This window comes from Pleurodeles waltl, chromosome 4_1 (assembly GCF_031143425.1).
Source record: "Pleurodeles waltl isolate 20211129_DDA chromosome 4_1, aPleWal1.hap1.20221129, whole genome shotgun sequence".
In the NCBI taxonomy this organism is placed as follows: Eukaryota; Metazoa; Chordata; class Amphibia; order Caudata; family Salamandridae; genus Pleurodeles; species Pleurodeles waltl.
The window spans coordinates 795429516-795445766 of NC_090442.1; the positions used below are offsets into that span (position 1 = coordinate 795429516).

The window sequence follows — 16251 nt, forward strand, 5'->3', positions numbered from 1 at the left end:
GTCTAGGACACAATTAAAGTCACCAGCCCACACCATAGGCATCCCTGTGTAAGATATTAATTCCTGTTGGAGCTGATGATAAAACCCTGCATCATCAAAGTTAGGGGCATAAACATTCAACAGACAGAATCCCGGCTATCTAATACCCAGTGTAAGAATATGTATCGGTCTTGTACATCTTCTAAGGTCTTAACGTGAAGGGAGTCCCAGGAGCAAACCAGACCGAGACCCCCCTAGCGTAGGAGGAATAGGTCACCGAATAAAACTACCCCCTCCACTTTTTGCGCTTTACTTTCTATCAGATGCGTCTCCTGTAGGAGCGCAATATGCATGCCAAGCCGCTTAAGGTATGTGTGTACTCTGTAGCGCTTCACAAAGGAGTTCAAGCCTCTAACAATCCATGTAACTATGCGTGTCAGGGTACCAGCCGTGTTTTGTTCCACACTGCCTGGTCCCCTACTGTGCTTGACCGTGGCCCCCCGACCACGACACACACACAACCCAATGATCCGATACCTTCTCAGCAGGCGAATGCTCACAGTATCAAAAACAGAATACCAACGCCAATGAGAACCCACATAACACTCCCCCATACCACCCTGGGTAAACACCACCCCCAACTAGTGTCTGCCCAATTAGGTGTGTACCCCGCTATCACTTCCAGAGCCCAGATGTGGGGAACAATCGTTGCTCCCGCTCGATACAGTGTCCGGTCCGGACTACACTGCACACTCCTAACACTCACCACTCGTCCGGCCCGCACACAAACTCTCCCCAACAAGTGAACTAACAACGGAGAGGGGCTCACAAGCTCACCACTCTGCCACTGCCCTTGTTCAATCGCCAACCCAGACCCCCGCTTTCCCAGCACCTAAAAGGCAGCAGTAGACAGGAGAAAGACAGAGGCCATAGAGCCAACAGAGGAAAGACCCCAAGCATTGACCACGAGCCAAAGTACTTGATTCCAACATACAAAAGGTCCAGTGTATCATTCAGGTGACCTCAGCCTCCCCTTCTGGAGACAAACCACTAGGGACACAGGGGGAGCCGGAGCGCGAGGACACCTCCGACGTGACAGTTTGTACCAACAGTGCAGCCTCCTCACACTCCTGTCTCCTCCGCTCAAGACTCAGAGTACCGTCCGAGCACACAATCGCTCGGCTTCCACGGCCGGCACGGTGGTATCTGGTACTTCTGCGCGCTGCAGTACGCACATCCACTGGCTCTCGGGGTCCTCCACCACTCTCCCTCACCCCCCCCGGAGGGGATTCCGGCATTCCTGTCCCATCGTTCCGCTCCAACCAGTCCCACACTGCTTCAGGAGATTGAAAGAAATGTGAACAGCCTGCATGAAGAAACCTTCAATTTGGCTGGATACAACAACATATAGGTATAGCCCAGGTCTTTAAGCTTACGCTTAATACCAGCATATGACTGTCATTGGAGCTGCACCGCCCTGGTGTAGTCAGGGAAAAAACGGATATTGTGGTTCTCAAATGTGGGATCTCCATGCTTGCGCACCTCTTGCAAGATTACATTGCGGTCTTTATATCTGAGGACCTTGGCTATGATCGAACACGGGGGGCTCTCGGTGGCGGCACCAAGGCCCGGTGCGCACGATCCACCACAAACACAGCCGACAATGGAGCAGCAGACAATGATTTACGGATCCAGTCCTCCAGGAAGGCCTCAATATTCACCCCCTCTACTCCCTACAGGGAGATTACAGCACCTCGTCCTTCTCTACGCATCCTCGAAACACGCTTCCAGTTTGCGTGTTTGAGCTTCAAGAATGGCCACTGAAGCCTTCAGTGTGTCCATATCAGGCTGCATGCAAGTCACTTTTTGCTCAGTGGCCACCGATCGTTCCGCCACTACCCTCAAAACGGCTCTCAGCAGGTTAACATCTACCGCTATGACCACAATCTGAGTATCGCATCGCCCGGCTAGATGACTCAATAGGAGCCAGCATTTGTGCCCCGGTGGGATCGGCTCCCCTCTCCGAGGGGCCAGGGAGGTCTTTTGACAGACTTGCTCCTGCATTCTGCGTTGTGTATTGATCCATCCGAGTTTGCTGCATTTCCTTGTTCGCTCTGTCCTTGCCCATGGTGCGCACCAGATGAGGCGCCTGCTACAAGCGAATACTCCCAATCCTGTGCACCACACTACCAGGCTCAGCGCAATGGTCGATCCTCGTCACACACCACTGCCTGGTTTCCAAATACCTCACCGTCACCAGATCACTACAGGCCAAACACTGGCACAGGCAGCAGCAGAGCAGGCGTCGTCCTCCACTCAATGAGACCGTCTCACCACCAGCCAGTCCCGCAGTCCAGGACCCGGCCGCTACAGGGCTGCTCAATTGGAACACCGCCACAGAATGGGGGGCACCTTCCCAGGGCAAGCCCATCGAAAGTCCCCCGCCACCTTCACACGATCAGCGCAGCTCCGTCCGTCACCAGCAGTTCAAGCGTCCTCCTCAGTTGCTCAAGGCCTGACACCCTGCAAAATTCATGTCACTATGATGGGTCGCCGGGAAGGGGCACCTCATGCTTCATGCAGGGGAGGCGGGAGGATGTCAGGAGGGGCAAGGGGCCTGAACACCACTGAGTCCAAATCTTGAAGGCCCCTCCCCCGACTGGGTCACTCCCCTCAGACTGCACCTCACTTACTTTGCAGGCAGCCAATTTGACTGCTTCTCAAGATGCGCCTGCAGCTGCCATCTTGGGGTCAGGCACTCACCATGTGCGCTCCCCCCGTGGTGCGATCCTGGTGCCTTACTCCAGTTGCTGGTGCTCCTTTCTTCCTCCCCGCCGCCCTCCAGGGAAGGGGGCTCCAGGACCCGACCGCCGGCCTTGCAGTCAGTTGATTTGACTGCCTACTCAAGCCACGTCCCCGATCGCAGCCTCCATCTTGGGGTCAGGTGCTCACCTCAAGCGCTCTGCCTGCTGCACAATCGCGACGCCTCACTCCGGCTGCCGGTGCTCCCCTCGCCCTCCCCTCCAGGGGTCTCCAAGACCCGTCTGCTGGGTTCGCGGGCCCCAGGGCGGGAAGATCACAAAGGATTTCGAGTCCGGGGCCCAGAGCACTCCTCTAGTGCTGCCGGTCGGCCATCTTGCCAGCCACACACCCCCACCTCCTCTATAAACAGATCCATTATTAGGGCCTTTGAATGAACCTCTGTTATAGAATTGTGGTCCTTGTTTTTGTTGTGAGTTGGAGGATTCTGTGGTTGATGGTTTGAAACCACCTCTAAATTGTGACCTACAAAAAGTGCCTCTGGTGGGTGTGGGTTGTATAATGTACCCATAGCTTTAGCTGTTTCTGAGTCCTTTTTAAGTCTATTGTGGTATCAACCTCTGGCCCAAATTAAATGTTGTTTATTGAAAAACATATTTAATACAGAGTGCTGTAGTTCTGGCTTAAATTCTGAAGCTCTTAACCATGCATGTCTCCTAAAGATTAAGCTGGTGTAGACTCCCCTTGCAGCTGCATCAGTAGCACATCTAATTGCATTATTAGAAATAGCCTGTCATTTTGCGACTATTTGTTGCCCCCCTCCCACCTTTTTTTTTTTGATGTGCCAGTGGAAGAAATTATAACAAGTCTTCCATCTGGTCCCAATGAGCTCTATCATATCTTCCTAGAGTCCTTGTAAATTTGAAATCCTCCAGTGGTTTGAAGCTCGATTAGCCACTACTTTGCCTGCAGCATAACATTTTTGACTTTCCTTGTCTGGAGGAGTAGCAGCTCCTGTAGACTGGCTATTTGCTTGTTTTCTTTCTGCACTTACCACTAAAGAGTCAGGTGGTAATTGTGCCCTAATAAAAACTGGATCGGAGGGTGCAGGTTTGTATTTTTTTTTCAATTAACCCTGGGTGTAATGATCCTTGCTTTTACAGGCTCTTTAAAAAATGTCTTCAGTTTGAATAAGCATGCCCGGAACCATAGGGAAACACTTACTCTTTGTGAGTTAAACAAAATAATCATCCTCAAAAGGATCGGTATATAACTGTACGTTATGATACGCAGCTGCCCTCGCCATAACCTGATTATAAGCAGTGGTATCTTCAGGGGGAGATGGTCTTGCTGGGTATGAATCTGGGTCATTAGGAGAATGGGATCCATGGCTCTACCTCTTCTTGAGGATCAATTAAATCATCCCTATGTGGTGATGTAGATGAGAACGACGGTGGTGGCGGTGTAGAAAGAAGGGAAGGAGAGGTTTCTCCTTCTGTTTATAGACTTTGAAATGTAGAAGGCCAGCAACCAAATTCTCTTGAAAAGTTTGTTTTCTTTTAATTGTTGGAGGAGAGGATATGATTCTTCCTGTTTCTTTGTGAATATGAATTTTTCACTGTTTAGCATCCATAACCTCTAAAATAGGTTGTATTTCCGATGACATTAGTAGCTGGAGAGTGTTTACTACTGGCAGCTTTCGATTCCAAAGGTTTAGATACAGACTGCTTGGCTTGAACAGAAAATATCAGCTCTGAAAGTGCTGCAATTTTTTTTGGGTCCGAGGTGGAAAATTCTGTTTTTCGGCTCGGTACTGAAACCGATGTGGCAGGCTGTTTGGTATTTGCCTAAAGCATTTTGGTCTTTTGTTTCAGTGTCAAGTCCAAGGGTTGGTCATCCAAGGGTAATTTTTGGGTCAGACCATGGCCCGAAGGCAGTGAAGGACCGAAGACTGATGCAGGAGTTTTTTTTTTAATAGTCTTTGTTGTGACAAAGCTGATGTACTGCGCTGGTGGTATGAATTGGCTGTCAACATCGGCGCCTTGATCTGAATCTGCAATGGAAACAGCTACACACTGTCCTACTTCTTCTTGTGTGTGTTCACCTCAAAAGTTGGGTGGGTGTCTGTCTGTTTACCTCAAAAGGTTTGGAGGGGGTGCACACGCTGATGACTTGGACGCCATCTCCATTCAATGCGCCCTTCAGTCCCAAATACTGACCGTGTAGGGAAATTAGGCATGACAGAGTCCGTTTAATCAGCCTAACAATGTTGGACTATAACATGAAGGAGTAGGCCCTGAAAGGGCTATGTCACACGAGTAAGTATAGGGAATATACTCCTAACCCTTGTTGTGAAAAGGGCTATACAACATGTTCCCCTTTGAGAAGAGATTGTACCTCTTCCTTTAAGAGAGTGAGATGGGTGTGCAAAAGATTGTGAGTGCGCAGGGGAATACATGGTGTAATGGCTATGAGTTCTAGATGGTAACCATGTTGGATAATTGATAGAACCCACTGATCAGTGTTGCTATTGAACCATTGAGTGTAGAAATGGAGTAGTCTTTCTCCTACTGGAGAAGTGTGCATTTGTGGAAGGTGTAGCCAGTCACTGTTGTGTGACTGAGGCAGACGGTTTCCCTCTACCTCTATTATTGGCACATCTAAAGGAACTTCTGCTGTAAAAGTGTGGGCCTTGTTTTGTTTGGGAGGTGGAAGGTTCAGTAGGTGATTTCTTGATACCTCCCCTAAATTGTGGGCAATGAAAAGTACCCCTTTGTGGTGTAGTGAATAAAGCCCCCTTGCCTTTGCTGTTAGTCTTTTTTTTCCAGTTTCTCTATAGTGGGGTGTCAACCTGTGGCAAAAATAAACTTTTGTAAAAAGGCATATTAAGCACTGCCAGAGCATCTTAACCAAGCATGTCTTCTAATAATAATAGTATTAATGCCCCACATGGTTGTATCAGCAGCGTCAGTGGCACACCTAATTGCATTATTGGAAACAGTTTGGCCCTCAGAAACTATCTCCTGTCCCCTTTTTCAGTGTTCTTCTGGGAGATACTGGAGAAGGTCTCCATCTCATCCCAATCATATTGTGTTAGATGAGCTTGGGAATTGGCGATACACCAATCTTTGGCTGCTTGTACCACTACCCATTTAACACAGAATCTAATTTCTTACTTTCCTTATCAGGAGGAGGTGCATCTCCTGTTGACTGACTGTTGGCACACTTGGCATGCTTTGCCGCATTTACAATGAGATGTGGGGACACTTGTAATCTAATGTTTATAGAGTCTGTAGGAGCAGTCTTGTATTTTTTTGTCAACTCAGAGTAATTACTCTAGATCTGTCAGGCTCTTTAAAATGTCTGTAGCATGTCTAAGAATGCCTGGTAGCATGGGAAGAAATTGACTTGCCTTGTGGGTGGGAGTTAGTTTGTCAAATACAAAAGCTTCCTCTATTGGGTCAGAATGCACTTGGCCATTCCGTTAGGCAGCTGCCCGTGCTATGACCTGCTGATAAGATGTTGCGTCTTCAGGAGGTGAAGGCCGTGCAGGATATAAATCAGGGTCATTTGGGAGTATGAGATCCATATCATAAGAATCCCAAGGGTCTATGTACTGTGGAATATCTTCTATGCCATTTCCCTGAGGTGTTTCCTCAGCTGAGCTGGATGAGGAGCAATAATTCGTCCTGTTCCCTTTTAGATATGAATTTGACACTGACAAACGTCCACTGTTTCAAGAATAGGCTCCACTGTTGAGTCAGAGGAAAGACTTGGGTCTTTTGAAGGAGTGATTTTTGTTTCCAAAACTTTTGGAGCCTTTTGTCAAATAGAAGCCTTCGACTCCGAAACATAGGCAGATGTTTTTTGGGTCAGAGCTGAAACCCTCAGGTCAATGGTTCGACTCGAGGCTGAACGAGGTGTGGAGCCAGAGGTTGATGCTGAAGATATTTTTGTTTTGGCTATGGTCAGTGCCAAGCCTGAAGGTAGGGCATCTGAAAGTAATTTTCAGATCTGACCAGGGCCCGTGGGCAGCGGTGGACCAATAAGCGTCTTATGTGGTTTCTTTAAAGTCTTTACATGGAGGCTCAAGGTAGTACCCACAGGTTGCCCTTGAGGTAAGAGGCTGGCTTTCGATGTCCAATTGAGCATCAGAGTCCAAATCTCCAATGGAAAACTATTCTTCTTGGTGGATCCCCACCTGCGCGTGCTCTTCCACAAAGATATTAGGGGTGTTGTCCAGCGTCCTTGATGACATCTCTAACAGATGGGCTCTTTGGTCTTGTAGGGGTCTTCTTGGAGCGGAAAGACATTCAGGTGTTGCAGGTTTCTTCCCATGGGTCCGGGGACAAGCAGAGATTATACAACTGGTGATTGGTATGCAGGAATTTTGAATGGCATTAAAGGCAAAATCGAAATGGAGTGCGTTTCATTAGCCCTGCATGTCTGAACACCACATGGAGTAATAAGCCCAAGACAGGCGCTGGCTCCCCCGAAGGGCAGTTGAATCGAATTTCTGCATCAGGGGTCGGTTTAAGTGTGTTAGAGAATACACAATCTAGATACAAAACCGTTGCTGAAAGAAAGACAGAAAGAAAAGTTCAGAATAGACCGAGACAAGACATACCAGAGCGAGAGGAATACACGTCTGAACCAAACAGCGGAGAGAAAAGAATATCACAATGGACTCGAAGCCCATGCGCACTATCACTGAGAGGAGTCACTCGCTCCAATGCTCGAAAAGATTCTTTAAAGAAATACAATTTGTAACACTCAGAGCCAAACACTAGACAGCAGACTTATGCAAAGCATGTGTATCTACAGCCACACATGCCATGGAACATTTAATTTCAACCAATACCTTTCTCTAACCACTTTGGCGTCATGAAAGAGATAGGAAATTAAACAATAGATTAACCCCTTTAGCATGCATAAAGGGGGTGCTGGATAATCCAGTTTGCAGCCAGATGTTACTGTGGGCCTGAGACTAGAGATGAATGGCTATAACTATCACAACTGCAACCAAGCAACCCTTTAGGACCACAAGAACCAGATGTCAGAGTTGCTTGGTAGTAGTAGAAATAAGATTGGAACTTACAGGGCCAAATCCTTCAAGGACAGTTGGTGGGGGAGGGGAGGAGGGATGAGCTTGTCTCAAGACCAGAGTATTAAAAGTGATACCCCAGATCATGTCCCCCAGTCTTCAAGTCCATCATTACCCACAAAATCAGAAAGTCTGCAGAGGACCCCAGTGAACCAAGCGCGCATATTGCATTGTCTTGTGCCAGGACTTAGAGGGATCCATAGGACGAAGCTAGTAAGACTTAAAGGACACTTGCAGAGCCTCAAACAGGTGCCAGGTAAGGTGTAGAGGTAACCAGTATAATACCAGGAAGTGCCACTGAAGGAATAAATTGAACAAAAGAACCTCCAGCAAGTGCAAAACCCACAAAGCAAGAAAAGTAGCATGTTGATTCCCTGGTCAATCAGAACAATAATTAGGTGCAGTAATTTCTCAAAGAATATTAAAAAACAAATTGAGAAAGGATTAGACCAGAGGCCTGTTGACAACTTCAGGGGAAAGGCATCTGTCAAGCTGAGGAATAAATACCACAAAATGGCACTACAGGGTCAGTCACAAGCAAGCACAGACAGGCATGAGACATAAAATCACTCAATGGAACACTCCAGAGAAGTGTGGTGTTGAGCCTTTACAGACACCTTCAGTTAAATTCCTTATAAAAAGTACCTAAGTAACAAAATTACTTATTTTGGGTCAGGAAGCCACCTCAGTCCCAAAAGCCTGGTGACGAGCACGACTAAAAGTTGCAGAGCGCTGCAAGCATTACTCACTACAAGGAATGGGCAAAACAAAAAAACAAAAAAAACAACAACAAAAAAAACACACAAATGTGTATTGGGACCATAAAAGGGTTTTCTGGGCAGCTGCAGTCAGTGAAAGTGGTGGTGGGAAGGAGGATATGGACAAGATGAGCTACAAACTCACCAAGGCAGCAAGTTACCCCTATTGTGCGGGGCATACACATCGTAGAACTCTAAAGCAAGCCTGTATAAGGTGTGCTAGTAAAGATGGAAACAAACATTTAAACTATCAAAATCTACATGCCAAAGGTTGTATAAAAGACCCAATTAGGGTAAAAGATACGTTGAAGTCTCCAGGACTAGTGTTGTGCTATATATGCACAAATATTACTAGACATAAATATCCAGTAGTCTTAGTAATTTATATTGTGAAATGAGTGAAAGAAGACTAAGCAAACAGTGGATATAGACCAACTAATTACATATTTCATATTGTAGATTGCAGTGTTAAGACCGAGCATAGGAATATATTTTCACAAATTAAACTGTTTGAGGGCCTTTCAGAGACCCTATTGTTGCATTATTAAACAAAAAATAATGCACAGCTTTGTTCTAATGTTACATGTCAAGGAAACTGGCAGAGTAGAGCAATGGCAGTTTGAAATATCAAGCTAAGATAAATTAATTTTCATTCATTTGGTAAAGAGACAAATCAAAGGTCAATAATGTAGAATGCAGGAAAAGTGATAATCTGAAGTCTGTCTATAAATATGATACCTATACATGCTTTATGCAAATTTTATTTTGACACAATGCTAATAAATATATTCTGAGAGACTGGTTTACTTTGCAAAATAGATATCATAATTATGAAGCATCTACCACATAACTAAAACAGTGAATTACTAAAAAGAATTTGATGTTGCACGCAATTGAAGGGTTGTAAACTCAATACTAAGAATTTTATACATAATACAACAGATTACAGTTACAATGATCTGCTAGAAAAGTTAGTCTTCTACGTAAAATATTATTGCAATCTTCCACTCAGCAACATACAATGCTTTAAGGAACTGCAAAGTTTATTATTCTGCCTTATAGGACTACCTTCTTTCCAGTCCCAAAGTTTCACATAAAAGTCAGAATTTAAGAACTGGTCAGTATTGAGTCTGACCACACCACAGCTTCACATTATTCACAGTTTTGCCCTCAAAAATGGATGGTTGTGGAAAACGTAGTATTTTCTCCAGAATTAGCATTAATATGTCCACGTTAAAAATAACAGCCTAAAAAAGGTTTCAAGATATCCAATTAAAAAAACATTTCTCTTTGTATGGCACAAAGTGACTGTCTACAATCCAGTTCCAAATGCAATGTAAGTCCTCTTGTGTACATATGACTCAACCAGGTATGAACGTATTTTAATTACGTTTGGGTTGACCAGAGGGCAGAAGTTCTCTTCCGATAAAAAAATAGATGAGTGGGGTATTCTGTAGCTCTAGAGAAGATATTTAGCAAACGGATTTCCTTCATTTGTTTCCATTGCTTGATACACCAAGAACAAGAAGACTGCCACAAGAACAAAGAGAAGAATTTTTATCCAGACAGGAAGAGAGCGTCCTTTTGTTGTTGGTTGGGGTTTAGAATCCACCAAGGCAGTATATTTAGGGACATATTTAGCCGAATAACTTTCTTCCATTTTGTATTCAGATAGCTGCACAGGTCGGCCAGCGGCTCCTTTGATGGGTCTGCGACAGCTTACACTGTAAAACAAAACACAAGTGAACCATCAGTTATGCATTTAAACAGGCAAATATTAAACATGTGAAATGGATTAAACTAACAACGCTTCCTGCACATAAGCAAGAAATCTGCTGATGTCAATTCCCAAATTTTTCTTTACAGTACCCCAATACTTCAGTCACATCCTGGTACAATACTTATCACACTGTCTCCCAATAAAAAGGTTACTTGCCATAACACAAGGTACCCAAGAATGTTTTTTTTTTTTATTTTTATTTTCATTTTAAAGAAGTATCAACAACTTTCTGTTGCAGTGTTATATTTAGTTATTTTTAAACCTCTTGCGCCATCCAAACAAGGAGATCCTTCTTTGACACGTTTTCACCGTCATACATATTCATGTATCCTTTAAACACTGATCTGTAGCTAAGCTCAAGTTTTAGAAGAATCCAACAGGTTGTATATTTTTTTTTTTGCACGTACAAGGTCTTGAATTCAAAAATGTGCAATAACATGACCACTGAAAAAAAATATAAAGTATGGCTTTGCACTGCAGTGAAAGGATTTCAAAGACCAGGAGCATGAGATAAACAAAACAAGTTTTAGAACAAAAGTGGGGCATCAAGTAAGAAAATACGTTACCTGTAACTGTAGTTATTTAGTATTGGAATCTTACACAGATTCACGTTTGAATCATTCCCATTCATCGAGATGGGAGCCCCAGATACCTTTTGTAGGTGTGGCTCTGTATGCACTATTTCAAAGTAAGGGATAGTATGCACAGAGTCCACGGATTCCCCTTAGAGGTAAGATAGTGACAAAAAGAGATAATACTAATGCTCTATTTTGTGGTAGTGTGGTCGAGCAGTAGGCTTATCAAAGGAGTAGTGTTAAGCATTTGTTGTACATACACAAGCAATAAACGAGGAACACACACTCAGCCAATTCCAGGCCAATAGGTTTTTGTATAGAAAAATATCTTAGTTTATTTTAAGAACCACAGGTTCAAGATTTACATGTAATACTTCAAATGAAAGGTATTGCAGGTAGGTACTTTATGAACTTTGAATTAGCAAAATAGCTTATAGTTTTCACATAAATGACATAGCTATTTTAAAACTAGACAGTGCAATTTTCAACCGTTCCTGGGGGGAGTAAGAGTTTGTTAGTTTTTGCAGGTAAGTAAACCACCTACGGGGTTCAAGTTTGGGTCCAAGGTAGCCCACCGTTGGGGGTTCAGAGCAACCCCAAAGTTACCACACCAGCAGCTCAGGGCCGGTCAGGTGCAGAGGTCAAAGTGGTGCCCAAAACGCATAGGCTTCAATGGAGAAGGGGGTGCCCCGGTTCCAGTCAGCCCGCAGGGAAGTACCCGCATCTTCGGAGGGCAGACCATGGGGGTTCTGTAGGGCACACAGAAAGTACACCCTCAGCGGCACGGGGACGGCCGGGTGCAGTGTGCAAACAAGCGTCGGGTTTGTAATAGAAAGCAATGGGAGACCAAGGGGTCTCTTCAGCGATCCAGGCAGGCAAGGGGGGGGCTCCTCAGGGTAGCCACCACCTGGGCAAGGGAGAGGGCCACCTGTGGGTCACTCCTGCACTGGAGTTCCGATCCTTCAGGTCCTGGGGGCTGCGGGTGCAGGGTCTTTTCCAGGCGTCAGGATCTGAGAGTCAGGCAGTCGCGGTCAGGGGGAGCCTAGGGATTCCCTCTGCAGGCGTCGCTGTGGGGGCTCAGGGGGGGGGCAACTCTGGCTACTCACGGTCTCTCAGTCGCCGGGGAGTCCTCCCTGAAGTGTTTGTTCTCCACAAGTCGAGCCGGGGGCGTCTGGTGCAGAGTGCCAAGTCTCACGCTTCTGGCCGGAAACACGAGTTGTTTCAAAGTTGCTTCTTTGTTGCAAAGTTGCAGTCTTTAGTGAACAGAGCCGCTGTCCTCTGGAGTTCTTGGTCCTTCTAGATGCAGGACAGTCCTCGGATGCTTCAGAGGTCGCTGGTCCCTGCGGAAAGCGTCGCTGGAGCAGTGTCTTTAGAAGTGGGGAGACAGGCCGGTAGAGCTGGGGCCAAAGCAGTTGGTGTCTCCGTCTTCTCTGCAAGGTTTTTCAGCTTAGCAGTCCTCTTTTTCTTAGGTTGCAGGAATCTAAGTTCCTAGGTTCTGGGGAGCCCTTAAATACTAAATTTAAGGGTGTGTTTAGGTCTGGGAGGTTAGTAGCCAATGGCTACTAGCCCTGAGGGTGGGTACACCCTCTTTGTGCCTCCTCCCTGAGGGGAGGGAGGGGGGGGGGGGGGGGCACATCCCTAATCCTATTGGGATTTCTAAAAGTTAGAGTCACCTTAGCTCAGGACACCTTAGGGGCTGTCCTGACTGGCCAGTGACTCCTTGTTTTTCTCATTATCTCCTCCGGCCTTGCTGCCAAAAGTGTGGCCGTGGCCAGAGTGGGCGGGCAACTCCACTAGCTGGAGTGCCCTGTGGTGCTGTAACAAAGGGGGTGAGCCTTTGAGACTCACCGCCAGGTGTTACAGTTCCTGCAGGGGGAGGTGTGAAGCACCTCCACCCAGTACAGGCTTTGTTACCAGCCACAGAGTGACAAAGGCACTCTCACCATGTGGCCAGCAACATGTCTGGTGTGTGGCAGGCTGCTAAAACTAGTCAGCCTACACAGATAGTCAGTTAAGGTTTCAGGGGGCACCTCTAAGGTGTCCTCTGGGGTGTATGTTACAATAAAATGTACACTGCATCAGTGTGCATTTATTGTGCTTAGAAGTTTGATACCAAACTTCCCAGTTTTCAGTGTAGCCATCATGGTGCTGTGGAGTTCGTGTTTGACAGACTCCCAGACCATATACTCTTATGGCTACCCTGCACTTACAATGTCTAAGGTTTTGCTTAGACACTGTAGGGGCATAGTGCTCATGCACTTATGCCCTCACCTATGGTATAGTGCACCCTGCCTTAGGGCTGTAAGGCCTGCTAGAGGGGTGACTTATCTATACTGCATAGGCAGTGTGAGGTTGGCATGGCACCCTGAGGGGAGTGCCATGTCGACTTACTCGTTTTGGTCCTCACCAGCACACACAAGCTGGCAAGCAGTGTGTCTGTGCCGAGTGAGGGGTCCCCAGGGTGGCATAAGATATGCTGCAGCCCTTAGAGACCTTCCCTGGCATCAGGGCCCTTGGTACCAGTTACAAGGGACTTACCTGGATGCCAGGGTGTGCCAATTGTGGAAACAAAAGTACAGGTTAGGGAAAGAACACTGGTGCTGGGGCCTGGTTAGCAGGCCTCAGAACACTTTCAGATCAAAACTTAGCATCAGCAAAGGCAAAAAGTCAGGGGGTAACCATGCCAAGGAGGCATTTCCTTATACCTTTAAAAAAGTAATGTCAATACAGACCTAATCCAATGGCCTTAGACCCATCAATTTAGAAGTCTGTCACTTACAAAAAATAAAAGGAGTAAAATTAAGAGTGCACCAATCGGGCAACACCACCCTTTAAGTAGCTCTCTCGAGAAAAGCTCCAGTCCCTTAGAGTTTCTACCACAAGTCATGCTAGGGAGTCTCCATTGGGCTCTGCTCAGTTTTTTTCTTATCTGAAGAACTTTCCCTGCTGTTCTGACTGGAAAAGTCTTATTTGGTCTCTTAGAGTTACTCTTCTTGGAAGGTTTCAGTAGACATTCTTTGACCTTGTCAAAGAAGTCTCTTCAGGGCATGCAGTACTTGCAGGGAAAAAAAAGAGGCTTCACTCAGAAGACCTACATAGGGACTGCATAAATTGCATCTATCCAGAGCATACATTGCAAGGTAGGTCATACCTTTTCAACAAAGACATTGAAGGATAGAGAGGGAAGGCTGCTAATCTAGCTGCAAAATCCTAAATCCAGAAAGAAGCTAGTGTCAGACCGACAGTGGGGATTCCACATATTCTTCTAAAAGAAGAGAGAAGAGAGCAAGATCACCCCATTCAAAGACCACTTCTGAGCAGCCCAAGAAGGCCTTAACCCCTTTTGTGTAGGGGACGTAATGGTTACGTTCACCGGCACAGTGCTCCTGTGCCGAGGACGTAACCATTACATCCTTGGCCATGAGCTCAGAGGGAGTGCTAGCGCTCCCTCCGTGGGCTTCTCTCCCAGCCCCTCAAGGCAGGGAAGGAAGGGGAAGCCCTTCCACCCCCCTCCCAATGACGTCAGCGCGACATCACTACAGAGTGCCTGTTGTGCTGGAATCCATTTGCTTCCAGCACGCGATCAGGAGAAACAGGTGAGTTTCTCCTCTGGCGGGTGGGAGTTTCAAACAGAGGCATCAGATCGGGCAGATCGGCCTATTTTTAGGCTGATCTGCCCCCAGGGGAGGAGACACCACTGGAGCGGCAGGGATTTTTTTTTATTTGTGTATTTGAGGCGGGGGGCACCCCCTTGGGCAAGGGTTGCCAAATCACCCCCCCCACCACCACTAAGTGGGGCATAGAACTGTTGGCCATTTCTGACAGCTTATTTGTTTTTTTAGGCCCATTGCCCCAAAGGGGGGCAGAAGCCACTTAGGCACCAGGGATAGTGTGTGTGTGTGCTTTTTCTTTTGTTTGGGAGATGGCCCCTTGGGCAAGGGTCGCTCCACATGGGAACACACTACTAAAGGTATTTTCTTGCCCCCTCCCCCCCCCCCCTTGGGGCAAATAGGCTTATTTTTAGTAGGCCCATCTGCCCCTATGGGAGGCAGAATCCAGTCAGGCACCAATTTCTAAATGCTTGATGGTGGGGTGTTTGTCAAATGGCCAAGTATTTGCATTTGTGATTTTAAAAAAAAAAAAAAACTCCTTTTTGTTCTGGTTCAAAGCTTTTGCTTTCTTTGCTGCGTCTCCTTGTGGTTTTGGGGGTGGTTGACCTGTGGTATGCATAGTTGCATGTTTGAGGTAAGGAAAAACAATTTACTCCAAAGGAGTATTGTTGGTATGCATGAATGACATGTTTGTAGGTGGTGTACTAAATGCAGGATTGTGTATGCAATTGTCCTCAGATTTGTGCACAATGATTTGTGTTGTCTTATTTCTAATTTGCTTCTTTCTTTCTAGTGGGATATCAGTGGCGATTGCTGTGTCTGTGCAGAGTAGCTGCTGGTGAGTCAAGCTTTTTCAGGCAAGTAAGCAGTATAGTTTGAGTTTATAACTTAGTGATAAAGCTACACTTTGTTTATTACTTATCTTACACAGTGCTGGTTGTTGGTGCATTTGTCCAGTTACTTTTCGTAGGAAGGATCATGGTTAGCCGCAGGATGACCTCTCAGCAGGTTGTTGGTATGCTTTCTGAGTCATTGTCTGATCAGGATTATGAGACTGACACTGCATCTGAGGCAGAGGAAGAAGTGAGATTTTGGCAGTGAAGTTTGTCAGAGAGGAATCTTCTGATGAGGAAGCCACTCTCAGTGCAGATGAAGGGCCTTTTTTAGAGGACGACACTGATCTGCTATTAGTGCAGCAACCTTTGGCTGAAAGGTTTCCCAGTTAGAAGACCTCAACTTTGGGTTTCCCCAAACATGGAGCAGCCAGAATTGCCTGCCTTTACTGGTCTCCCGGGGTGTAGTCAATACAGAGAACTTTTTGCCTGTCAATTTCTTTGAGTTATTTATGGATGATGTGTTTTTGGAAGAGATTGTTGAGCAGACTAATTTGTAGGCGGAGCAGTATTTGAGAGACAACACTGCTAGACTTAGGCTACATTCTAGAGCTACCCAGTAGATTCCCATAAATTTGGAGGAGACTAAAAGGTTTTTGGGTTTGACTCTTGATAGGGAAGCAGTCACTGGCTTCTTATTGGTCTACTAGTCCCTTGATGGCAACGGCTATATTTCCTGCAAACATGAGTCATAATCGGTATTTGCTTCTTCTTAGGATGCTGCATTTTGTTGACAATGCTTTAGCCTTGCCATACGATCACCCTGATTCTGACCGTCTTTTTAAGATTAG

The 16251-nt window shown here is 46.1% G+C and overlaps 1 protein-coding gene across 7 annotated transcripts in view; it reads right to left on the minus strand.

Moving 5' to 3' along the window:
* Nucleotides 1-9346: 9346 nt before the first annotated feature.
* The window catches only part of TMPO (thymopoietin), a 113112-nt gene continuing 106207 nt past the window's right edge, over nt 9347-16251 (minus strand). For all 7 annotated transcript variants that reach the window (XM_069229520.1, XM_069229523.1, XM_069229521.1 and 4 more), the window contains one exon: nt 9347-10325. In XM_069229520.1, the coding sequence (XP_069085621.1) occupies nt 10061-10325 (265 nt within the window). In that variant the 3' untranslated portion in view covers nt 9347-10060. The remainder of the gene's footprint in view (nt 10326-16251) is intronic.